The sequence below is a fragment of the Lissotriton helveticus genome (assembly GCF_964261635.1).
Source record: "Lissotriton helveticus chromosome 1_1 unlocalized genomic scaffold, aLisHel1.1 SUPER_1_unloc_35, whole genome shotgun sequence".
Classification (NCBI taxonomy): Eukaryota; Metazoa; Chordata; class Amphibia; order Caudata; family Salamandridae; genus Lissotriton; species Lissotriton helveticus.
The window spans coordinates 526,642-554,176 of NW_027611676.1; the positions used below are offsets into that span (position 1 = coordinate 526,642).

At 45.5% G+C, this 27,535-nt stretch overlaps 1 protein-coding gene across 1 annotated transcript in view; it reads right to left on the reverse strand.

Annotated features, from left to right (window-relative positions):
• The window catches only part of LOC144805953 (uncharacterized), a 630,307-nt gene that overhangs the window by 353,218 nt on the left and 249,554 nt on the right, over positions 1 to 27,535 (reverse strand). Inside the window, exon 7 of the mRNA XM_078672414.1 lies at positions 25,540 to 26,354. Coding sequence (XP_078528540.1) covers positions 25,540 to 26,354 — 815 coding nt within the window. The remainder of the gene's footprint in view (positions 1 to 25,539; positions 26,355 to 27,535) is intronic.

The following is a 27,535-nucleotide window of genomic DNA, read 5'->3' on the forward strand; positions in this document are numbered from 1 at the left end:
TTGTTGGGGTACATAGGGCTTTAGTTCAATATGTTTCTTGAAGCGGAACAAGTTGGACCGGCCGGGATGTAGATTAGTCCAGTCATGGTTAGTTCGGTTAATTCGGTAATGGGCACGCACCCTCAAACTAAGTACGATATGCCTTATTGGCTTGCCGAGAAATTTGACCCACTGGAAGCAGTGTTTCCTAATACCACTCCTGTGGAAAAACACAGGAGTCTCACAATTAGTTTGCAGAAAGACTTATTGTCAGAGGTAACAGATTGTGAGATTTGGGGTAAAGTATTTGCAGCAGAATATGCGAAGTGTTTCTGCACGCCGTTTATAAATGTCTTGCCCTCTGTGATCAAGCATGTTCTGGATGAGCACAGTGCGGAGGCGGCTGTCGAGTTGAGAATGAGGCTCGTTGGAGTGTTTGACGTAGTTGCTGATCTCATCTTTTGTAATGTAAAGGGAGATGCGGTTAACTTTCAGGTGTCGAATGCTTTGCGCCTTGTCCAAGACGTCGACAAACCCCGAGCGTTACCGTGAATTATTGCGGAGGCTTATAAGACCATTGGCCGCAATAGTTTGGGTGTTAAGCCTTTTGCTAAAACGGCAACTCAACCGCAGACTCAGATAGCAAAGTCTACTAAAGACGACCATCCAAATTTTCCAAAACAGAATTGGAAGAATAAAAATCAGGGGAAGCAGCAATAGAAACAGGGGTCGCGTCCGGCATCGCCGATACCAGCGTCTACTGAGCGCATATATGATTTGTACAACCACGCAAAAATTAGGTCTCTGATAGATTTCAGGTTCCTGAGCAACGTTCTCCTCGTTCTTCACAGGAAACATCGCGCACAAGCTGGTGGAGGAAAACACGGCAGGGGTCAAGGTGCCCCACAAGGACGTGAGCAGCCCGCCCGTCTGATGCTAAAGGCAAGCAGGAAGACTTGCCACGTTAACACCCTCATTTTCAGAAAAAGAAAGTTGCTGTGTTAACCGTAAGGTATGCCACGGATAGTGAGAACACCGCTTCGGATCCTGACATGGGCATTAACGCTGCTCGACAGCACAGCAGAGGTTACAATAGTGCGGCAAGCACTGCGTCCATATCTGAAGGCGACAGCAACTGACACTTTTATCACAATGGAAACTGCTGACAGTTGGGTGGCTCCCCCTGACAGACTATATGATATAGTTCTTTTAATAGAAGGTGACATCCAACGTGTAATAAAAGGGATTTTTTGGGAACATCTGACCTCTATATATGACATTCTGTTAGCTGAGTCAGACTGGCTCCTGCTTTTCATTTTGGCTGCTCCAAGAGGGGAGGAGGTCACCCTCCCCAGCTTTCCGCACACCGTGCTCAAGGAGCAGTCCGCAGAACTTTGCAGAAGAGTGTGCTCTGGTGCTTGCACCTGCGTTGTACCTTACTCAAGTCGGGTGGGATAAACTTTCTCCCAGACACGAGATTCCATTGCGGTTTATGCCACAGCCACCACCCCGCTATCCCATGCGGCAATTGGCTAAAGCCCCCGTTGCGGAAATCCTTGAACAATTAGAATATCAAGGTGTGATTGAGACATGTGTGTCACCCATAAATAATCCTCATTTCACTGTTACCAAACCTGATGGGTCGTACTGCCTGGTTTTGGATTATCTTTGTGAAACAAAGGAGTTAGGTCCATGTAGAGTATGGGGTAGACTGGATCGTAATAAACTAGAAAACACAAGAATATGTCTACACCCAATTAATTTCCAAAAACTTATTTCAGATCATAGGAGAAACACAAACGTATTGCGTTTGACCCGGTATTTTTATTTATACCTGTCTATTTTGAAAAAAAAATCATCTTTTGAAAGTTTCGCAAAAAAGGAGAAAGCTGTACATTCAACACATTTAAATTCCAACATCTAACTATTTACAAACAAAATATTTACAATTCATATACACAATTATCATACATTCCACAAAAAATTCACTATACAAACACAAACAATTGAAATTTTAAATGAAGTTAATCTGAATTCATAAAGAATGAAGAGACAAAGTCAAAAGGAAGGAGCACGTCCTAAAATAAGGATGACTTTTACAACCAGCCAGAGCTAGTTCAAACGCTTAGTGATATTGATTGCTCCCTCAGATGTGCTGACGCGTTTCTAGTCCGAGGAAACCAGTTCCCAGACAGTCATCAGGGCTTTGTCACTTTTCTGTGTAAAATGCAGAAAAACAATAAAGTTTTAATTATCTAGCTTGCTGCCTCTATTCTTTCTGGTATTGCACTAAACGATCTAAAATATGTACCTGCTGTCTCTTGTCCAGCACTGCTGAAAAATTCTGTTTTGGCCTTTGCTGACACCAACATCCCTGACCTTGCTATAGAGATGTCCACAGTCACTAATCCATTATTAAATTCGCCAGCTGGCGATCCACATGAAGATACTGAGTATACATATCCCACAGATTTGTCATTGCCTAGTGTGTAAACAAGTCTAGCTGACCAGTCACATTTTTCCTTTGACTCTGACTCTATAGCATTGAGTGTACCATTGAGGTTTTCTACTTTTGATACTTGGTTTAAAAGAATTTTTTTCGTTCCCCCTTGGACTTACATCTGGTTGGTTCTCATCTCCATTTTTTTGTTCATCACACATCATGAAAAGAGACCAAACTTTTGTCAACATCACAGCGTAGCCCGTGCTAGATGTTATTGTATGAGATGCTGTAAAATTTCAAATTCATGGACCCACAAAGGTGGTTAATGTTCCTAATGTACTTCGTGTTTCAATGGGAGATGTTGTGAAACAAAACATACGTTCTGATGATTGGGATGTCCAAGCCATTGAAGCTCTCTTTTCTGATTTGAAATATTATGCTGCCTTTGATGCTGAGGATATATATTTAGACTCCACAAACTACGCCGGAATTGTGGAAAGCGCACAGTATTTGTTTTAAAACAACACCGCTATGATAGAAAATCAATGTTGTTGAAAGAGAACTGCCCACAGGGGGCAGAACATAATGTATTGGTGCTGCAATTATTTGTGTTGCTCCTAGTGTTTGGGATCCCACTTTTGGAAATATCCCTGTTAGCACCCACTGTTTCTAGGAACTCAACACACATAAGTAACTGGATTGTAACCAGCAATCTTTACTGTTTCTTCTAACCTGACTGGCGGATGGTTAGAGCCTGCTGAAAGTCCTGCGGTCACCTGGGAAGCTATGCTGGCCATCGGAGGAGAACGAGTCGTCTGGAGTCATCCCCACCTTCACCGGACTGCTGCTGGCCATCGGTGGAGTCCGAGGCGGATGGTTGGAGCCTGCTGAAAGTCCTGCCATCACCTGGGAAGCTGTGCTGGCCATCGGTGGAGTCCGAATCGTTTGGAGTCATCCCCACCTTTACCGGACTGCTGAAGACCGGGTCTGCACTTGGAGTGCTGGCGTCGATGCCCAGGTGAAGCGTCCGGAGTGGTGCGCTGGGATCGGACTGGGCAGAGTCTCACGGAGCGTTCCTGGGGCGCTCGCGGCAACTCTTATCGAGGCAGGCTGGGCACCCGACCCGAACCCCTGGGTGTGTCATCGCACTGCCTGAACAAAGGCTCTTGCTCCCGACGACGGCACTTTCACCTCCGTCCTGGCCCCCCGGCTGCCCGCATTGGCGATCTTGGCCTTCGCCTCGCGGCTCAGACTTCCCGAGGCCCCCTTGCTCTTCCCGGGACCTTCGGGAGAAGACCCACAGACTGTGCCCGATGATGCACACAACGATCCCGGTGCTCTCTGCTTACCGTACTTCTGGGATCATCGAGAGCTGCATTGAAGCTTCAAAAAAAAAAAAATATATCGATGACACCGATGATTGCAATGAAATGCCGATGACACCAGCGTACTTGCTACACAGGAATGCAACAAGGTATTGTCTCTGCTTCATTTTGATTTAGATTTTTGTCCAATTACCCCTCTGAGAACTATGGCCCAAAATGGCCGGGGCCATAAACTACAGCAATAAATCGCCTCCATTACTACCAGACGCGCACAAGGCTGAACAACAACTCTGCATGGCACTGGGATCACCAAAATAGATATAGGACTTGTCCTCCCCACTTAGCAAGCTAGAAACTGGACTATCTCGATCTGCCCCGGATTAGAAAGCGAAACTGGTCTACTCCCCTGGTCTCAAAGCATAAAAACAAACAGAGGACTACAATACTATTCTCTATCTCCCCAACTTTTCGGCCATCTTAGACTAATCATTCCTCATTACTTAACCATGCCTAAGGAGTCGGCCATTTTAGACTAGTCATAATCTCTATTCCTTCATGCCCACTATTTAGCTTAACCACCCACACCTTACACGCACTTACTATAGCTCTGTATCTACACCTACCCACACAACCTCCTTCACCTACCTACACCTCTACTCTCAACATGGAACCCACGGGCAAGCACACATATAAAATAATTACCCCACCGAGCTCCCCCAAAAAAACGCCAAACGTTTTAAACACTTGAAGTCTGTTGGACTTGGCCCTTTTCACTAAAATGTTTTGCTTTTTGCTTCCCCGAATTCTGGAAGTCCCCCTTTGTAATGTACTTGCATAGGCCCTGTGAGGTTATAATGCCCTGTGTATTATTAAAATCAATGTTAGGTACAGGTGCTCTACCCTCAACATGGCTGCCATAGGCCCCTGTTACTGCAGCGTGGTCTTGTAAAGGCGCATTCTAGTTGCCAGGAGCTGGCAGGGACCCCAAACAATGTTGCCATTCCAGCCTGCCTTGCCTGCCCACAGTTAGAGTAGGGAAGCTCCTGGCACCTTCTAGAATAGGGGCGGAGCTTAGTTTTGCCGCCTTAGAGGGTGGTCACCTGACCTGGGCCTATATAAGCAAGGGAGGGAATACTTTCCAGTCAGTTGGGGCATCACTGACCTGGGAAACCCACGCAGGAGTTTTAGGTGGTAGGGCCTAGTTGGGAACCTATGCTACTGGGAGTGACAGGATTTAGGTGCTGCCTCTTAAGCTGGGTGAGGTGTCCTAGACTAGCCCCCTGATCTGGCCCGGCGGTAGGGAACCCCAGGGACCATCTACAGTGATCTGCAGAGGAAGCCTGCCTGCAGCCCCCCAACTCAACCCCCCCCCCCTTCAAGTAACAGGAAACAAGGAACTGATATTTACAAGGACGAAAAAAAACATCAAGCGCCAAGAAAAAGAAGACCTTCAAATTACCACAGGACTGCTGGGGAGTCAACCAGGTATTGGCCTGCGCTGTCCTGCCTAACTTCCCCTGACTGAATGGGCTGAATTGCTGTCCTGAGGAAAGTGCCCTCACTGAAGTGTCTGCTAAGCTCTATCTTTGCATAGCGCTAGCCCCCTGAACTGCTGGGTGTGCCCCCACATCGTGTTTCACCCAAGCACTGTGGTGTTCCTGAAGCGCTATACTCCCGAGACGCTCCTGCTGTCATTGCCCCTTGAGTAGCGCTGGAGACTGCCGATAAAGCGCTGTGGTAATCGCCCCCAGAGAAGCGCTACCATTCGCGCCCTGCTGACTGGGCCCAGCGCCGTGAGACCCCTGGCGCTAGGCCCCTTTGAGGAGCGCTGTGTTGCCCCTTCCAGCGCTCACCTGCTACGCCCTTGGGAGAGCTGTGAGTTGTCCCCCGGCAGCCCCTGGTGCCAGGAGAGGGCCGTCGCTGCATGGCTGAGGGTCGTGATCGCCGCCGCTGTGTTGAGAGGGCCACCGGAATCTGAGGAGGGCCGCGCTGGGCCCGAGGACTGCCCCATCACCGCCACAGCCGACCCAGGGTGAGGAGTTCCCGCGGCGGCCCCGGAGGTTGGGAGAGGCCGCCGCGATTGTAGAAACAGGCCGCGCTAGGCCCCGAAGCCTCAGACAAGCGTCACGTGACGGGGCGTCAACGGGGACTCCGCCCCCCGCCGCGCGCTCATTGGCCCTCGATTGTCATGCCCCCACAGGCCGCACTGCCATTGGCGGCTGCGGGCGCGCCCTGCCAGAGGCCGTTCCTGATTGGCTCCCGGGCCCCGGAGACAGCGCGAGGCCCGGGAGGGCTCCGAGGGAGTCCGAGCCCCCACCATCTGGCCCTGCAAGCCCCGGACGGGCCGAAGGTGAACTGTGTGCCCCTACCCTGCCGGAGGGCTCTATACAGAGTGAGAGCCTTCGCATTGAGCCGCTAAACGCCGCTTGGGCCTGGAAAGGCCGAAGAGAAAAGGTAAACTCCGGGGAGGAGGGCGGAAGGCCACAGAAGGCCCCAAGTTCGCCCCTCCCCTGGGGAACACTGTTGTTGGGCCCCGTTGGCCCAGATTATTCACAGAAGGCCCTCGGAACTGGGCAGTAGCCCTTATTGACTTGGTCAGAAACCCCCAAGTTCATCATTTAGTGACTGGGCCCCAGTGGCCCCCATTAGCTCCACAAGAGGAGTTGTTTAGGGCCAATGAAATGGTTTACCTTTGATGGAAGGTGTTACTCCAACATAGGGAAGTGTTTTGCGTCTGCTAAGGAAAACTTTCAGATGCATGAGCCAAGTTTAAATGTTTAATGAAATGCCCATCTTCAGCCTGATGCAGGGCTCATTGGGGCCTATGAAATCTTTGGTGCTGAGTAATGGAATGCTGGCCCTTCCCTACTGAAAGGTTTGTATTTGTGCAAGCCCCGTCCTATAAACTCATTCTTGCAACATTAAATGCCTATGCTTGCCTGGTAAAATATTTAGCCCTGCATAAGGGTCTGGTACTGTTTTCGCTAAAGGTGGCTTGATCCTTGATGAAGCGTTTAAGGGGCCATTACTATTAAAATAAATGTTTCTATTGATGTAAGGAGATGTGGCCTTATCTCTAAAGAGTAGGGCACTAGTGTTCCAATCTGAGAATTCCTGCTCATGTACCATTGCCTTACGGGTTCTTAGGCGCAAAGCGTATATACATATTCAATGGAAGGGTGAATCCCTGCTTGAGGGGAATGTTTATTCATACTTGCCTCAAATGACCTAATGCCATGATTATTCGGGCGTGATGAATTGGTATTCTTGCCTAGTGGAAGTGTTAATGCTACCTAACGAAATGCTCCTTCTCACCTTGGGCATGGTTTATTCCAGGTTAATGAGATACTAAAGGGAGCCTACAGCTACCTACTGACATGCTTACTGTTATGTAGAGAAACGCTATTTTCATTCCTGACAGGGTTATTGCGATATGCTGTGGTGATTAAAGAATCACACCCCTTTACTCCTGCAGGCAACTGATTATTAAGAGATGCTGCATTGATGATGAAATTGTCGTGTTTACCTTATGGGGTGTTCCCTCTGATTGAGGACATGTTTTACTTTCTAATGACCTATTTACTCCTGATTAGGAAATGTTTGGGCTGTACCTAAGGAGAGGTTGCCTGATTCTCCCTAAAGTGTTTAGGCCTGCAAAGGAAGTTGTTGACTCCAGGTCTACAGTCATCTAAGGTACTGCTTACTGCGGGCTAATGAAATGCTCGACATTTAATGAAATGTTTTATCCTTGAAGGCACTGCTGATTCCTGCTGAAGGATATGTTTTAATCCTGCCAAGGAGTTTAAGTAAAGTTCACCCTTGTTGGGTGAAAGGTTAACGGTGTTACCCCCTGAACAGGTTACTTACTTGATGACATGGTGATGTCTCCATAACTAATGAGATGTTTTGCTCCTGTTTAATGAGATGCTGAATCCTTCCAAGAAATGTTCATCTTTAACTACTGAAATGCTAATTATCTACTGAGATGTTATTGGAACAGGTTTTATTGATTATTGAACTGCTCACTTTTCTCCCCTCCTATGGAATGCTTTAATGACCAAATGATACTGTGATTTTCCACTCCTGAACCTTAATCTTATATAAAAGTTATTTGATTTGTAATCAAACTCACTGGAGTGGCGTCAGTCATTGCGTGCCTTTTATTGTCTCAGTGGGTGTGTGCTGTGTAGTCACTTAACACATAAGCTTTCGGGTGCCTACCTGCTCGTGCCAGGCTACTCCCGGGGACTAGCGACCCCAGTTCCTACAAAGTCCCACCCTGAAACCCCCTTTGTGGACACTTACTTCTCACTAAACAATGGAGCCAAGAGCACCGATATTATCTTCTACACCATACGTAGAGCACAATGTAGAAAAACGTTCCTCACCTTACTCACTATCTCCGCCACTAGGAAATCCGCTCATGGCCTAACACTTTCCACCACACCATCCCAACTCTTCCCAGCGAGAGCAACCATCACTTTCTACAACAACGGTATTATCTTAATTCAATTTACAGACAGGAACCCTGACCTATTCGACAACTTGTTCCCCACTTTCAAAGAATATATCTCCAACCCTCCGACTCCAATCCATCTGACCTCCAAGCCTAGGACCCTTGACTCCACAGTGCTTACCACTAATCTCCTATCCTCCCCTACCTTCCCTCCTTCTAACCTAGCACAGCATCAGAACGACACACCCCTCCTCCCTCCCCCAGTATTCTAGTCATTCACCCACCTGTTACAGTAACCTCACACCCCTCAATCCGAGGCGTAGATCACTCCTCTTCCTACATCCACCCCACCCTCACTCTCCCCCCCTCCACCATAACCCTCCCCTCCCACTACCAACTGGACTCTCAGAACACCCCACCTCCTTTAACTCCACTCCCCCTCCCCACAACAGGACCATTTCCCATCCCATCTCCCCCCATTCTCAGACCCCACTACCACACCTGCACCCCCGCCACCCCTAGCCTACACTCATCCCCCAACTTCCCACCCCCTCCTACCACTAACCCCCAACCCAATAACACCAACCCCCTCACTATTCCAACCACACCCCTCCCCAACTTCCCTCCCCCTCGACCACCAACCCTCTCACTAATACCACCAACCCCTGCCCTAACACCACCACACCCCTCCCCCCACTCCAGTACCCTTGACACTTACTCACCCTCAGTGCCCATTCCCAACACCTTTCCTAATCCCACGCTGGACAAGATTATGTCCACCCTCCTCCAAATCAAAGAGGATCTTCACACCTTCAAAGAGTTACTCTTTATACACCCCACACACCCCCTACCCACCACTACTTCCTCTCCTAACAAGTCCCCCACCCATCCTACTCACCCTCTCACACAAAACTCCTCCCCACACTGGACCTCAATCCCCGCTCGCAATCCCACCAACCGCTCTCGACGTACCATCAATACACTTTCGGAATACGACATATGCACCCTCCTCCGCTCATATGACCCAGTTCCCCAAAACCACATAGCCACCACACACCTTTCCATCCCCACGATTCACTCAAACCCCCTTAGGCCCTCCACACACAACAACAGAGGCTCCCTCCCTTATAACCTTAAAAAGGTTCCCCTCATTCTAGAAAATTCTACCTCCCTTATCACCCCTTGGCTCAAGTGCACACTGCTCAACTGCAGATCGGCCCCTAGGCACTCCTCCGACATCGCTGATCTCATCAAAACACTGGACCTTAACCTGACCATTCTCATTGAAACCTGGTTAACAGAATCTTCTAAACCAATCATTGACATTCTAGTTCCCCCAACTATCACATCATTAGACTTGACAGGACCGGCAAGACAGGTGGTGGAATCGCATGCATTTATAGGAGCAACCTCTCAGTTACTAGAGTCACTTCCCCCTCTCTTACCTCCTGTGAATACATCTGCCTCGATGTCATCAGCGAGGGCAAACCTGTATGCTCTCTACACATCATTTACCATCCACCTGGGGACAACCTCATCTTCACCCAACAGCTCATGGACACGATCACAACCAATTCCGGACGGCAAAACACTAAAATTTTCCTTGGACATTTCAATCTCCATTGGAACGATCACAATGACGCGCTGGTAAATAGTCTCAAAAACGTCCTCAACGCTCTTGACCTCACCCAAATCTGCAATAGCCCCACCCATGACAAAGGCTCTATCCTCGACCTTATCATCTCCAAAGAGGACTCTACCCAACTTGGATCAATCCAACCCTGTGACTGGTCAGATCACCACATTATCACATTCTTCATCAATGAAAAAGTTAAATTTAACCCGGTTCAATACACCAAATCCAAGGTCTAGAAAAGGAACCTGAAGAAACTCAACCCCAACTCTTTACCTTCCCCCAGCATACCATCCTGTGAAGACTTCTCTGCTTTCTTTAATCTAAAGACTGATAACATCAGGAGCGATCTCCTCAATGACGTAAGCCTTTACTTTAGCCCCCACAGCATAACACCCACTGAACCAAAAAACAATGCCACATGGTCTTCCTTTCACACCTACTCAGAAGAAACAATTGGCAAACTGCTCAGTACATTGAAACCTTCTAATCACCTCACAGACCCCCTTCCTGCTAACGCTGTAAAGGACTTCATCCCATTGCTTCTCCCACTTTGGGCCAAAATTATTAACAGTTCCCTTCAACAAGGACTCATCCCGACTCCCTCTAAGTGGAACAAGTCACGCCTATACTCAAGAAACCAACAGCTGACCCTACTGACCTAAACAATTACAGTCCTATTTCCAATATCCCCACCCTGGCCAAACTGTTGGAAAAATGCGTACAACTACAATTGACAAAACACATTGATCAGTTTGACCTCCTCAACCCTCATCAATCAGGCTTCCGAGCAGGACACAGTACGGAAAAAGCTATGACACACGTAATTGATGACGCCCTCCAAATCCTAGATCAGAACGATACCTGCCTCCTCATCCTACTTGATCTCTCTTCAGCATTTGACACTGTCAAACACAAGAACTTACTCGAGCTGTTAAATATCAGAATGGGTCTATCAGGGACAGTACTCAAGTGGTTTACTTCCTTTCTGCATAACCAGTCTCAGAAATTCAAGAGCAACAACTTGATGTCCCCACCTGTGCCTGTAACAGTAGGCGTTCCACAAGGATCTTCCCTATCCCCAACATTGTTCAACCTAGTCATGGAGCCACTCACCACTTTGTTACAAGCATCTAATGTACACTTTCACATGTACGCTGACGACACCCAACTCTATCTCAAATTACAATCCCCCGAAGACATCAAACTTCTGAACTCAATGCTCAGAAACACCCAATCATGGCTAGCCGAAAATCACCTCAAACTCAATGCTCTGAAAACTGAGTTCCTTCTGATCTCACCTCCCGCGAAAATCTCCACCACTCAAACATGGCTTAAGCACCAAACTGCACTCAATGTCCAACCTACCATCGTGGACTCCGTTATATCCTTAGGCATAACCTTTGACGCCAATCTCAATATGCAACATCATATCAGCAAGGCAACTAATGGAGATAATTTCCAAATCAATACTTTGAGGAAACTTAAACCCTTCCTCCCAGCTAAGGAATGAGGCACCTTACATTCTGGTTAAAATGTACACTTGGCCATTGTTGAAAGAAGCATCTTAATCAAATTGAGTATAGAGTCAACAGTATATGATGGATTAGTATTAAAACTTTGAATATGTTTTTCTTTTTCTTACCAGCGCCCCTGAAGAAGGGAGAACTTCCCGAAATGCATTGGGCTTTATTATAATGTGTTGTTTATCAAGTTTTCAAAATAATCAATTGTACAGTCAATATACAGTATTGAATCTTTCGTTTGTAATACACTGAAATTGATTGAATGTTGTTTATGATACCCAAATTCAGTATTTTGTTCATGAAAATTACAATGAATACATCGCACAACTTTTTGGTTTCAAGATTGTTTCTTTGATGATAAATGTGATTAGCATTTTTTAATTCTAGTGATTTCGTGTGTAATACGTTTAAATATTGCTGTGCGTTTGGTATACCAGTGGTTCTCCACTAGCTGTTGCTCATATTGCCGGGCTGGCTGCCCATTCACCAAACAGCACGCTGCTCAAGTAAAAACTGTGTCAAGAGAGTTGTGGAACAAATTAAATAGGGTGTGCATAGGCTTAACTAATCATATCAGTACAGCCATGTGTGTCATTCAGGCGATTTTCAGATGGATTCTGGCTTCAAAAGGCAGCCAGTCAGGGATTTTAAGTCAGGGGAAATATGCAAGCGTTTTTTTGATCCAGTGATAAGTCTCGCAGCAGCGTTCAAAGAGGCTCTTAGGGGTGCGGTTATTGATGGGGGAGTCCGCAGAGGGCGACGCTTCTGTAGTCTATCCGAGGAATGACTAGGGCTTGTACTGCAGTTTGGAAGTCCTTAGCTGGGAGGAAGGGTTTAAGTTTCCTCAAAGTATTGATTTGGAGATTAGCTCCCTTAGTTGCCTTGCTGATATGATGTTGCATATTGAGATTGGCGTCAAGGGTTATGCCTAAGGATATCGCGGAGTCCACAATGGTAGGTTGGACATTGAGTGCAGTTAGGTGCTTAAGCCATGTTTGAGTGGTGGAGATTTTCGCGGGAGGTGAGATCAGAAGGAACTCAGTTTTCAGAGCATTGAGTTTGAGGTGATTTGCGGCTAGCCATGATTGGGTGTTTCTGAGCGTTGAGTTCAGAAGTTTGATGTCTTCGGGGGATTGTAATTTGAGATAGAGTTGGGTGTCGTCAGCGTACATGTGAAAGTGTACATTAGATGCTTGAAACAAAGTGGTGAGTGGCTCCATGACTAGGTTGAACAATGTTGGGGATAGGGAAGATCCTTGTGGAACGCCTAATGTTACAGGCACAGGTGGGGACATCAAGTTGTTGCTCTTGAATTTCTGAGACCGGTTATGCAGAAAGGAAGTAAACCACTTGAGTACAGTCCCTGATAGACCCATTCTGACATTTAACAGCTCGAGTAAGTTCTCGTGTTTGACAGTGTCAAATGCTGAAGAGAGATCAAGTAGGATGAGGAGGCAGGTATCGTTCTTATCTAGAATTTGGAGGGCGTCATCAATTATGTGTGTCATAGCTGTTTCCGTACTGTGTCCTGCTCGGAAGCCTGATTGATGAGGGTTGAGGAGGTCAAACTGATCAATGTGTTTTGTCAATTAGAGTTGTACGCATTTTTCCAACAGTTTGCCCGGGTGGGGATATTGGAAATAGGACGGTAATTGTTTAGGTCAGTAGGGTCAGCTGTTGGTTTCTTGAGTATAGGGGTGACTTGTCCCACTTTGAGGGAGTCGGGGATGAGTCCTTGTTGAAGGGAACTGTTAATAATTTTGGCCCAAAGTGGGAGGAGCAATGGGATGAAGTCCTTTACAGCGTTAGCAGGAAGGGGGTCTGTGAGGTGATTAGAAGGTTTCAATGTACTGAGCAGTTTGCCAATTGTTTCTTCTGAGTAGGTGTCAAAGGACAACCATGTGGCATTGTTTTTTGATTCAGTGGGTGTTATGCTGTGGGGGCTAGAGTAAAGGCTTACGTCATTGAGGAGATCGCTCCTGATGTTATCAGTCTTTAGATTAAAGAAAGCAGAGAAGTCTTCACAGGATGGTATATCGCCCATTGTGCAATGTGATTGTTGGGGTTGTTCCTTGGATTGTGTTTTGATTAGCTCAAACAGTTTTCTTGGCCGTTTTTTTGCTTGGTCGAGCTGGAGGCTAAAGAAATCTGATTTTGAGCATTTGATTTTCCTAAAGTAGGCGTTTCTCTTTTTCTTAAGGGCTTTAAGGTGCAATGCCGAAGGGGCTGTTCTCCAGGTGCGCTCTGCCAGTCGCATGGCACGTCTATCTTCGTTGAGTCTACCATCGTACCATGGGTTAGAGTTCTAAGTGGAGACTCTCTTCCGTTGCAAGGGGGCAGCCTCATTGATTATTGAGGTCATAGAGTTGAGGTAGTGGTCGGTCAGAGCTTGAACGTCTGAGGCGCCGGGAGGGGGAAGGAGAAGATTGCAGCTGGGGGAAGGTAAAGAGTTGGGGTTGAGTTTCTTCAGGTCTCTTTTCCAGACCTTGGATTTGGTGGATTGAACCCGGTTAAATTTAACTTTTTCATTGATTAAGAATGTGATAATGTGGTGGTCTGACCAGTCACAGGGTTGGATTGATCCAAGTTGGGTAGAGTCCTCTTTGGAGAGGATAAGGTCGAGGATAGAGCCTTTGTCATGGGTGGGGCTATTGCAGATTTGGGTGAGGTCAAGAGCGTTGAGGAAGTTTTTGAGACTATTTACCAGCGCGTCATTGTGATCGTTCCAATGGAGATTGAAATCACCAAGGAAAATTTTAGTGTTTTGCCGTCCGGAATTGGTTGTGATCGTGTCCATGAGTTGTTGGGTGAAGATGAGGTTGTCCACAGGTGGATGGTAAATGATGTGTAGAGAGCATACAGGTTTGCCCTCACTGATGACATCGAGGCAGATGTATTCACAAGAGGTAAGAGAGGGGGAAGTGACTCTAGTAACTGAGAGGTTGCTCCTATAAATGCATGCGATTCCACCACCTGTCTTGCCGGTCCTGTCAAGTCTAATGATGTGATAGTTGGGTGGAACTAGAATGTCAATGATTGGTGTAGAAGATTCTGTTAACCAGGTTTCAGTGAGAATGGTCAGGTCAAGGTCCAGTGTTTTGATGAGATCAGCGATGTCGGAGGAGTGTCTAGGGGCCGATCTGCAGTTGAGTAGTGTGCACTTGAGCCAATGGGTGATAAGGGAGGTAAAGGGTTCTAGAGTGAGGGGAACTTTTTTAAGGTTATTAGGGAGGGAGCCTCTGTTGTTGTGTGTGGAGGGCCTAAGGGGGTTTGAGTGAATTGTGGGGATGGAAAGGTGTGTGGTGGCTATGTGGTTTTGGGGAACTGGGTCATATGAGCGGAGGAGGGTGCATATGTCGTATTCCGAAAGTGTATTGATGGTACGTCGAGAGCGGTTGGTGGGATTGCGAGCGGGGATTGAGGTCCAGTGTGGGGAGTTTTGTGTGAGAGGGTGAGTAGGATGGGTGGGGGACTTGTTAGGAGAGGAAGTAGTGGTGGGTAGGGGGTGTCTGGGGTGTATAAAGAGTAACTCTTTGAAGGTGTGAAGATCCTCTTTGATTTGGAGGAGGGTGGACATAATCTTGTCCAGCGTGGGATTAGGAAAGGTGTTGGGGATGGGGTGAGTAAGTGTCAAGGGTACTGGTGTGGGGGGGTGGTGGTGCTAGTGCAGGGGTTGGTGGTATTAGTGAGGGGGTTGGTGGTCGGAGGGGGAGGGAAGTTGGGGGAGGGGTGTGGTTGGATTAGGGTGGAGGTTGGTGGTATAAGTGAGGGCGTTGGTGGTAGGAGGGGTAGGAAAGTTGGGGGGGAGGGGTGGGGTTGGAATAGTGAGGGGGTTGGTGTTATTGGGGCGGGGGTTAGTGGTAGGAGGGGGTGGGAAGTTGGCGGATGAGTGTAGGCTAGGGGTGGCGGGGGTGCAGGTGTGGTAGTGGGGTCTGAGAATGGGGGGAGATAGGATGGGAAATGGTCCTGTTGAGGGGAGGGGGAATGGAGTTAAAGGAGGTGGAGTGTTCTGAAAGTCCAGTTGGTAGTGGGAGGGGAGGGTTATGGTGGAGGGCGGGGAGAGTGAGGGTGGGGTGGATGTAGGAAGAGGAGTGATCTACGCCTGGGTTTGAGGGGTGTGAGGTTCCTGTAACAGGTGGGTGAATGACTAGAATACTGGGGGGAGGGAGGAGGGGTGTGTCGTTCTGATGCTGTGCTAGATTAGAAGGAGGGATGGTGGGAGAGGATAGGCGATTAGTGGTAGGAGGCGCTGTGGAGTCAAGGGTGCTAGGCTTGGAGGTCAGATGGATTGGAGTCGGAGGGTTGGAGATATATTCTTTGAAAGTGGGGAACAAGTTGTCGAATAGGTCAGGGTTCCTGTCTGTGGATTGAATTAAGATAATACCGTTGTTGTAGATAGTGATGGTTGCTCTCGCTGGGAAGAGTTGGGATGGTGCGTTGGAAAGTGTTAGGCCATGAGCGGATTTCCTAGTGGCGGAGATAGTGAATAAGGTGAGGAACGTTTTTCTCCATTGTGCTCTACGTATAGTGTAGAAGATAATATCGGTGCTCCTGGCTCCATTGTTTAGTGAGAAGTAAGTGTCCACAAAGGGGGTTTCAGGGTGGGACTTCAAGAAGTTGTGTTTAAAATGTTTGGCGTTTTTTTGGGGGAGCTCGGGGGTAATTAATTTTATATGTGTGCTTGCCCGTGGGTTCCATGTTGAGAGTAGAGGTGTAGGTAGGTGAAGGAGGTTGTGTGGGTAGGTGTAGATACAGAGCTATAGTAAGTACGTGTAAGGTGTGGGTGGTTAAGCTAAATAGTGGGCATGAAGGAATAGAGATTATGACTAGTCTAAAATGGCCGACTCCTTAGGCATGGTTAAGTAATGAGGAATGATTAGTCTAAGATTGCCGAAAGGTTGGGGAGATAGAGAATAGTATTGTAGTCCTCTGTTTGTTTTTAGGCTTTGAGACCAGGGGAGTAGACCAGTTTCGCTTTCTAATCCAGGGCAGATCGAGATAGTCCAGTTTCTAGCTTGCTAAGTGGGGAGGACAAGTCCTATATCTATTTTGGTGATCCCAGTGCCATGCAGAGTTGTTGTTCAGCCTTGTGCGCGTCTGGTAGTAATGGAGGCGATTTATTGCTGTCGTTTATGGCCCCGGCCATTTTGGGCCATAGTTCTCAGAGGGGTAAATGGACAAAAATCAAAATCAAAACGAAGCAGCGACAATACCTTGTTGCATTCCTGTGTAGCAAGTACGCTGGTGTCATCGGCATTTCATTGCAATCATCGGTGTCATCGGTATTTTTTTTTTTTCAAGATTCAATGCAGCTCTCGATGATCCCAGAACTACGGAAAGCAGAGAGCACCGGGATCGTTGTGCGCATCGTCGGGCACAGTCTGTGGGTCTGCTCCCGAAGGTCCCGGGAACAGCAAGGGGGCCTCGGGAAGTCAGAGCCACGAGGCGAAGACCAAGATTGGTAATACGGGCAGCGGGCAGATCCGCGAAGCAAAGACCGGGATCGCCAATGCGGGCAGCGGGCAGCCGGGGGGCCAGGACGAAGGTGAAAGTGCCGTCGTCGGGAGCAAGAGCCTTTGTCAAGGCAGTGCGATGACACACCCAGGGGTTCGGGTCGGGTGCCCAGCCTGCCTCGAGCACCCCAGGACCGCTCCATGAGGCTCTGCCCAGTCCGCCCCCAGCACACCACTCCGGACGCTTCACCTGGGCATCGACGCCAGCACTCCAAGTGCAGACCCAGTGCAAACCCTGTCTTCAGCAGTCCGGTGAAGGTGGGGATGACTCCAGACGATTTGGACTCCACCGATGGCCAGCACAGCTTCCCAGGTGACCGCAGGACTTTCAGCAGGCTCCAACCATCCGACTCGGACTCCTCCGATGGCCAGCACAGCTTCCCAGGTGACCACAGGACATTCAGCAGGCTCCAACCATCCGCCAGTCAGGTAAGAAGAAACAGTAAAGATTGCTGGTTACAATCCAGTTACTTATGTGCGTTGAGTTCCTCGAAACAGTGGGTGCTAACAGGGATATTTCCAAAAGTGGGATCCCAAGCACTAGGAGCAACACAAATAATTGCAGCACCAATAAATTACGTTCTGCCCCCTGTGGGCAGTTTTCTTTCAACTACATTGACTTTCTATCATAGCGGTGTTGTTTTACAACAAATACTGTGCGCTTTCCACAATTCTGGCGTAGTTTGTGGAGTCCAAATATAAATCCTCAGCATCAAAGGCAGCATAATATTTCAAATCAGAAAAGAGAGCTTCAATGGCTTGGACATCCCAATCATCAGAACGTATGTTTTGTTTCACAACATCTCCCATTGAAACACGAAGTACATTAGGAACATTAACCACTTCTGTGGGTCCATGAATCTGACATTTTACAGCATCTCATACAATAACATCTAGCACGGGCTACGCTGTGATGTTGACAAAAGTTTGGTCTCTTTTCATGATGTGTGATGCCAAAGTTCCATCAATTAATCAAATTTTTGATCGTTCAGTTATATAGTGTCCATTTACCAGATGGAAAAATACCATCACAAATCCAATAGACATGAACAAAAAAATGGAGATGAGAACCAACCAGATGTAGGTCCAAGGTGGAACCAAAAAATTTCTTTTAAACCAAGTAACAAAAATAGAAAACCTCAATGGTACACTCGATGTTATAGAGTCAGAGTCAAAGGAAAAATGTGACTGGTCAGCTAGACTTGTTTACACACTAGGCAATGACAAATCTGTGGGATATGTATACTCAGTATCTTCATGTGGATCGCCAGCTGGCAAATTTAATAATGGATTAGTGACTGCGGACATCTCTATAGCAAGGTCAGGGATGTTGGTGTCAGCAGAGGCCAAAACAGAATTTCTCAGCAGTGCTGGACAAGAGACAGCAGGAGTCATACTAGGAAGAACCGACCACTCGTTGTAGTTTGACATTGTCAATGGAGTCGTACCTGTTTCCCTTGCGACCAGGAAGTGGTGGTAAAATGACTGTTCTTGTGCCCTGCATGCCAAGCACTGGAATGGGTGCATGATACGAGGGGCTGAACTCCTTCTTGTTCTCCACCTTCTCACAGACCAGGTCACCGACTTGGGGTAGCCAGCTAACTACCGGAATTTACTGGAATCTGTAGAGCAGCTTCAGCTCCATATGTGGAGGGCAAGTGTTCCTTTGCAAGACTGTCTCGAGTCTCTTGTAGATTCTGTAACACAGCAGAATGATTATCTACGGCAAAGAATACGGCTGTCGCCGACCATGTTTAGACCATCAAGGTCCGGGACAAACATTTTTATGCCAAAAAGCATTTCGTACGGGGTCTGCCCACCCAGAGATCTTCTAGGAAGATTATTTAGTGCACGTAGTACCTAAAACCCTAGCTGTCAAAGATTGCTTTAAGTCACGGTTCATTCGCTCCACAACAGAATTGCTCTCAAGCCGGTATGGAGACAAAAATGTCACCTGCACCCCCAAAGACCCCATGGCTTCCTTATACACCTTAGCGGTGAACGCTGGACCTGATCAGAATGGAAGGTGCCACATGCAAAAATTCCCACAAAGACATGCAAATCTCGGATGACAGTTCGAGCATCAGCACTCCTTTGTGGCCAAATGCAGAGAAAACGTGTGCATGAATCCACTGCAACTAAGATATACTTATATGCAGTATCAGCAGAAAAAGGTCAGCAGTGATTAAAAAAACACAACCAAGTGGTCTATTAGATATGTACAACTGAGTTTGTGGCGGCCGTGCAGCAGTTGAAGGTTTAATCTGCTGACATACATAACAAGAAAGGACATATTCACAAGTTTATATATACAATCCACGCCACCACTAACGCTGCTGTAAGATAGAGACATACGCTGAAACGTCAGCATGAGCCGAGGCTATGCCTTCGTGAGCGATTGTTATCAAGGGTAACCTGCGGTCCGCATCAGGAATCAGCCTGTCACCAACGTTGTTAATTCTCACATAGGGAACTTTATCAGGACTTAAATGATAAGAGTATTTAGAAGGGAAACCCTTAGGGTAATTATCACCGATCTCTGTAGCAGCTATAGCTGCCAAGATGTCATCATCATTCTTACTGTTGGATCTTGTAACTGCTGCTACTACATATGTTGCTACTGCGATCTTTGCTGCTTCATCAGCAAGACTGTTGCCAACAGCGTGTACTCCTACACGCTGGTGACCAAGAGTATGAATTACATTTACAAGAGGCAGACGTTCTTTATTTCTGCGACTCAAACCCATAGCATCTTGTGCTTAATTGTGCCACCTCTGGAATCACGATAGTCATTCTGAGTCCAAAAGAATACATTTTTATTGAAGGACTGAACACAGTAATAAGAGTCACTCACAATTAAAGTAGTCACACGAGGGTCATCAAACTTCAATGCAAACACTAGAGCACAGTTTGAGAAAGGTGTGTCAGGGCAAGCTTTGTTTTTAATAGTCTAATATGGAAAAATTCCAATCACACGATGGTTCATTTTTTTGTTTTAATTAAGGTGTTACTATATTCGTGATAGTACGTAGGAGAACAGCCAACACTTGTTTCTACCCTTACATGGCCATCCGGCCTGGGACTTCCTCAGGGCGTTACAAATCAGGTTGAAGAAGTATATCTGGTCGTTCTTTTCTGTGGATAAATAGGGATTCCCTGATTTTGGTGTAATGCCGGTACGAGTAGTCTCGTGCGATTGGAATTTTTCCATAATAGACTATAAAAAACAAAGCTTGCCCTGACGCACCTTTCTCAAACTTTTCTATAATAGGGGGTTAGGGGTTTCCGCATGCCGAGGGCAAGCTTGACAAAAAAGAGGGACCATTGCTCAATAAACGGCTAGTAAGGGATTGGGACCTTTTACCCCTCATTCTCACTAACCCAAGCACTAGAGCCCGTAACTCTGCCAACTAGGCGGTACAGTCACCTAATGTCTGCGTGTGCATGACATCGGACTTGAATTCTCCATTCACCATGGTACCAGCCACGATTGCGTAGGCCACTGAATAAGAATGCTTAGATTCTATCGCCGGTTGCGCCGAACAGTCAGTGTTAAGGATACAATGGTAATCCTCAAGCGTGCGCATGGACAGAGGAGAAGGCTGAACAAACTCATACTGTAAGAACTCCTGAGTTTGCAATGAGGGGTCAAAGATAAATGTGACATCCGGAGATGTCAACAAAGTTGCTCATTGTATCCAATTAGGATATAAACTTTAGAATTTGGTACACTGGCTTTCATCACTGCTTCAAATGCAGGATAAGGTGTAACAACCAACATGTGTTTTCCTTGTGACTGCGCTCTCTCTTTTAGAATCGCCATCTGTACAGCTGTCAAGACTTTCTCGACAGAAGAAAATTGCTTTTCAGCCGAAGTGTACAAGTGTGACTTGTAAGCGATAGGCACTGTGTCTCCTTCATTAAACGTCAAGTACGTGAAACCCACGGCAACAGGCAAAATTCTTATTACCAGGTTAGTGTGGTTATCATGAGCCAATAAGTACTTAGATTCACGAAGATCAGACTGCAAAAATTGCAGAATAGCTGAATGTTCAGGCTGCCAGCATGACTTGGTAAAAGTTGGTTGTATCAAAGCATATAGAGGTTTGATACGCTGGGCATAATCGGGAATATAAGTACACCCGAAATTCAAAAATCCCAGCAAGGATTGTAATTTTTTCAGAGTTGTAGGAGACCATAAACATGGGCATTTCTCCAGGAAGTGAGACGCAAGACCTCTACCTTCATTGTTGAGCCCAGGAACAACACTGTGAACTCCGCAATGTCTGACTTTGCAAAGATAAATTTATAACCGAAGTCCGCAAACATAACTATGATGCGCTCAATGCGACACAGATGCGGCCATAATTCGTCGTCCATTAGATAAATATCATCAATGTACGAGTACGCATCAGGATCAATGCCATCTAAGAAAGAGACGGCACGTGTGGCAAAGACACCTGGGCTGTTTTTATAGCCCATGGCCAATCTTTTAAATTGTTTTTGTTTGCCGCCACAAGTGAACGCTGTCCATTGACTACTAACGGAGGACAGCTTATGACTAAAAAAAGCCATTTGAAATGTCTCGTTTGATCTTAAATCTTTTTCGCATCAGACTGTTAACGAGAGCTGAACTGTGGGTGTTCTGTACTGCACATGTACGACAATGTGAATTTAAATATTGATAATCAAAAACCAGAAAACACAAGAATATGTCTACAAACAATTAATTTCCAAAAACTTATTTCAGATCATAGGAGAAACACAATCTTATTGAGTTTGACCCGGTATTTTTATTTATACCTGTCTATTTCAAAAAACAAATTCATTCTTCTTTTGAAAGTTTCGCAAAAAAGGAAAAAACTGTACATTCAATACATTTAAATTCCAAAACAATTATCATACATTCCACAAAAAATTCACAATACAAACACAAACAATTGAAATTTTCAAAAAAGTTAATCTGAATTCGTAAAGAATGAAGAGACAAAGTCAAAAGGAAGGAGCATGTCCTAAAATAAGGATGACTTTTACAACCAGCCAACTTTTTTATGAATCTTTGTATTCAAGGAAGTGGCTCAAGCTGTGAAACAGGACATTTTATGTTGACTGCCTATGATAGAAGGAAAAGTCTGACTTTCTCCACTCATTTATGTACACGAAGCGGGGAGGAGGAAGAAGATACAATCTTACTCATTCCTACCTCTGTTCCAGGGTCAGAGTCTTAATAGCGGCAAGTGGTTCGCCTGTGCTTCTGTTTTCAAAAGCAGGTTCTGATAAAAGAAATTGTAACAATATTGGACCCATAATCTTGTGTACCCAACACCAACGTCGTTTGTTGCCACCAGTTTGCTATATAACGTATAACGTACTTTTGTCAATGCGTGGGTACTGGATTAAATTACTATATCCTTATACCATCAATCACCAAGCCAGGCAGGGGCACACGCTCCCTGTGTCAAGAGAAAATATCGATACATTTGTATCCGACCTGAGCAACACATCTAAGTCCAAACAGACGGCTTCCTACATGAGGTGGGCTGTACATACTTGATTCTTTTCTTTAAAGGTGTAACTGGGATAGCTTGTCTTTATGGCACGGCTCCTAAAATTATAACAAGACTTTACCGCGTGTAGCTTTTAAATTCACGTGCATTGTGCCGCTTACTGAGTCGGCATTTTTAAAGAAAACTTGTTCCGCTGCAAGAAACATATTGAACTAAAGCCCTATGTACCCCAACAAAAGAGATATAAAGTTGACACAAGTTGTCAATCGGGGCATTGAGATAACGTGGATATGGTGTGAACCCAGGTAAGACTGGCCAAGTGACCCCAGGAATTGACAAGGGACCTAACCGAACCGGAGTTACGGTGTGGGGGAGGGTGCCATTAAACCAAACACGATGCTGCCATGCCAAAATTGGAATCTCTTGTGTCCTATATGGAGTATAGTTCACAGGAATCGCAGTGTGAGTGTATGTATGAAACGTATCCTCATCCGCATTTATTGCAGGAAACGTGACCCAAGAGTAGAAAAGCTCAAAGGGGAACGCCGAATCAGCACTCACCACAAAGATAACAGACATACCATCGTCTGGTACTCCAAACTGCGTCAGATGACGCCGGAGCACTGCCCAACTATGCTGAGCTATGTCTATATCACCCATGAGGACATAGAGAAGAAAAACAATTTATATAAATTGCAGTACAACAAAAAAGGGTAGTAATTCAAAATGTTAACCTTTTTTTATAAATCTCATGCTTGAATTAACCTATAACACATTCGTATAGGTAGGTTAATCTGTCACGCCTATTAACAGGAAAAGGTGTTGAGGGTATTGTGGACAGATACAAGCACTAATCAAGACTTTGGGCGCCATGTTGTGGGAATTCTGTTCATGCACAGAACTATGCGCAGGAAACCAGGACCTCAGTGTATTGTGGTGTACCAAAAATCCACCTCAGTGCCCAGAACCCCTATCCGACTAGCAACAGTGTCTCATTCATTCTCTGTACTATAGCGAAGCTACCAATGAACAAGCGTCTTTGGGACCTCTCAGGAATAGTGGGAATCAAGAACACTCTTTTGTTTTTATTCTCATAAATGTCCACAACGTGAGCAATCAGAGACACAGTATAGTCTAAAATGTTTATTTCAACTACGTGCTCTAAGATGCAGTATCTTTGCTAACATAAGTAAAAAGATGCATAAAATCAATGCAATCAACTTTGTTACAATTCCATAAAATACAAAGGGATGTATGATAATAATGATAGTGGAACCAGGTCTATAGTGCCTTGTGTACCACCCTCCCCTTGCTATGAGCTAGGTATTATAATAATACAAGATCTCTAGGTTAAAACAGGGAACCCCATACCTCCAAAGTCAGGTGAAGTGAATCACATCCCAAATCAGCACAGCTATTTCTCGATTGAAAGGTTTTTTCCAAGTGCTACTCTCATGCATGCAGTACAATATTAAAAGCACCTGAGTTTCAGAAATGAGCAGCTGTGTTCGTGTTGTGTCTAGAGCATGGGCCGATCAACCTGCATCAACAGCATACATTGTTATTTTAACCGTGAACACTTTGTGCAGACTTAAGGTCGCAGTGTGAGTCTAGAGATATGAAAAACAGATCGTTCTCATGTGATGGAAAAGCAAGCAGTTTGTCTTTATAAAACAGAGACATGTAGTGTCATGTGCAAAAGCAGCAAACTGGTGTTTTCGCAACTAACTCACTTATGCTAATATAGCAATGTGTGCAGGCAGAATCGTATTCATCCCTACACTTTTACAGGTAGCATGAACAGGAACACTTGGATGTTTTTCTTTGTAACTCTTCATCGCCAAATAAAAAGCACCAGTGTTTCTTTCTTTTATTCCACATTGTGCTAGTCTACCAGTGGATTTCCTGTTATATCATGTTGTTTTTTCTATGTGTACTGAAGTGAACAATCACTGGGAACAGACACTTTCAATATTCTACAAATCTTTGGTTTTCTTCATATCTTCTAGTCGAGTCTTCATTCATCTGGTATTTGAATAACCCACATAATTATATACTTGTTCCTGTAATTCCTTCATCTCACAATAACTGCACTGTTCTTCTCCTGTCTATGTCCTCAGATGAGTCAATATTATTGTTAATGTTCTTAATTTCCTTCTGAATTCACTGCATATCTGGGATTATTTCTAAGGGAGTTAAATGAAGGTGTGTGTTCGCTGAGGCTATGTAGGATCAGAAATTGACAAAAGCTTGTCACACTTTTAGTGCAATTGTAAGGTTTACCCCAGGTGTGTTTGCAATTGACAAAATCACTTCTGACATTCATTGTAATGCTCATTTTTACTCTGTGTGTGTTAGGTGATGTATTCGTGGGTTTAGTAACTGACAGAAGATATTCACACATTCACTGCACCTGAAAGGTTTTTTCTCTGTGTGCATTAACTGATGAATCCTTAATGCGGAAGATTTCCTAAAGGTACTTCTACACTCACTACAGTTGTACGGTATTTACAGAGTGTGTGTAAGCTGATGTCTATATAGGCTTGACAATTGACTAAATTTCTTCAAACATTCATTGCACTTGAAGGATTTTCTTCTGCGTGTGTTCGCTGATGCCTGTTTAGGATTGATAATGGACTACAGCTTTTCAAGCATTCATGGCATTTAAAAGATTTGTTTCCCCTTCGTGAGCTCGCTGATGATTTCTTAATGCTGAAGAGTAAGTAAAACTACTGCCACATTCATTGCAATGGTAGGGTTTTTCCCCTGTGTGTGTTCTCTGATGTGTGTGGAGGTTTGATTGTAACCTAAAACTACTCCCACATTCACTGCAATTGTATGGTTTTTCCCCAGTGTGTATTCGCTGATGTCTCTGGAGGTCTGTTAACTGACTGAAGCTCTTCACACATTCACTGCAATGGTATGGTTTTTCCCCTGTGTGTATTCTCTGATGTGTTTGGAGTTCTTGTAACTGACAGAAGCTCTTCACACATTCGCTGCAATGGTATGGTTTTTCCCCTGTGTGTATTCTCTGATGTCTATGGAGGTTTGAAATTCGACGGAAGCTCTGCACACATTCCTTGCAACTGTATGGTGTTTCCCCTGTGTGTGTTCGCTGATGTGTTTGGAGTTCTACTAACATACTGAAACTCTTCACACATTCACTGCAATGGTATGGTTTTTCCCCTGTGTGTATTTTCTGATGTGTGTGGAGGTTTGAAATGTGACTGAAGCTTTTCCCACATTCATTGCAATGGTATGGTTTTTCCCCTGTGTGTGTTCGCTGATGTGTTTGGAGATGTGCTAACTGACTGAAGCTCTTCAAACATTCCTTGCAATGGTATGGTTTTTCCCCTGTGTGTATTCTCTGATGTTTGTGGAGGTTTGAAATTTGACTGAAGCTCTTTACACATTCCTTGCAATGGTATGGTTTTTCCCCTGTGTGTGTTCGCTGATGTGTTTGGAGTCCTAATAACGTACTGAAACTCTTCACACATTCACTGCAATGGTATGGTTTTTCCCCTGTGTGTATTTTCTGATGTGTGTGGAGGTTTGAAATTTGACTGAAGCTTTTCCCACATTCATTGCAATGGTATGGTTTTTCCCCTGTGTGTGTTCGCTGATGTGTTTGGAGATGTGCTAACGTACTGAAACTCTTCACACATTCATTGCAATGGTATGGTTTTTCCCCTGTGTGTATTCTCTGATGTCTGTGGAGGTCTGTATTTCGACTGAAGCTCTTCACACATTCACTGCAATGGTATGGTGTTTCCCCTGTGTGTATTCTCTGATGTCTGCGGAGGTGTGATAATTGACTGAAGCTCTTTACACATTCCTTGCAATGGTATGGTTTTTCCCCTGTGTGTATTCTCTGATGTCTGTGGAGGTTTGTATTTCGACTGAAGCTCTTCACACATTCACTGCAATGGTATGGTTTTTCCGATGTGTGTGTTCGCTGATGTGTTTGGAGTTCTGCTAACGTACTGAAACTCTTCACACATTCACTGCAATGGTATGGTTTTCCCCTGTGTGTATTCTCTGATGTCTGTGGAGGTTTGCAATTTGACTGAAGCTCTTTACACATTCATTGGAATGGTATGGTTTTTCCCCTGTTTGTATTCGCTGATGCTCTTTTATGGTTTCTAATTGGCTAAAGTTCTTGACATATTCAGTGGAATTGCATGATTTTTCTCCTGACCGTGTTTCCTGAAGGGTCAGCATAGTTAATAAACCACTTGCGCTATTTTGGACGCTTCATTTCCGATTTAACAATAAAATAAAAGAGTCACTAAATACCTGCCACATTCATAATATCAGTAAGGCTTCCTTGTGGGTGATTGCATCTTTAGATTGGATAATGGCTTCGCTTGCTTGCGGGTAAAGCTTAATCTTCCTTCCGGTAGGTGCAAATTGGGACAATACTCTGTACTTCAGAGAGCAGAACTCCGCTTTCCTTTAGCCTTCAGTTGTTAGGCTCCACTTCGTTGTGCTTTTCCCTGGTGCCTGCGGTTTGGCTAGAAAGAGTTTGCAATACACCTAGAGCACTGAATGGTGGTCTGTTGCCAGTTTAGATAGCGAAGCACTGCTCTAGCCACATCATGATGGTGAAGCGACTCGTAATGTGTACAGCTACTCCAAAGAGTGTGCGGGGGCCAAGCACAGGTCAGAAAAGATAGTAAATCAGTTTGTTTCAAACATGGACAAAAAGCCAAGTTTCAACCTTTTTTAAACATTATCATGTTGCTAACAGCTCAAAGCTGAAGAGGGAGTTTGTTCCAAGCTATGGATCCCAAATAGACACGAGACCTTCCTCCAACTCTCATACCGGCCTCATGATCAAAGCTGGTGTTGGACGCTTGTTTATACAGCAGGTAGTTTGTCAGTGTTGTTGTCTTGGTTTTGTTGAGGCCATTTCTTCGTCTTGCGGTGTCGAGGTGCAGAGCTCAGACTCGTACACTCACTGAATTGCCTTTGACTGTTTCTTCCTGGATCTGTCCTCTGCCTCTGATTGCACTGATGTTTTTGGAGCTCCTTATTTTTGATAATTTTTGCAGGTTTGATGTGTTATCTTCATTATTCATAATCAATCCGTGCTTTTAAGGCTTATTTTCTGTTGGATGTAAAGAAATGCAATATTACTAAATGCAAATGTA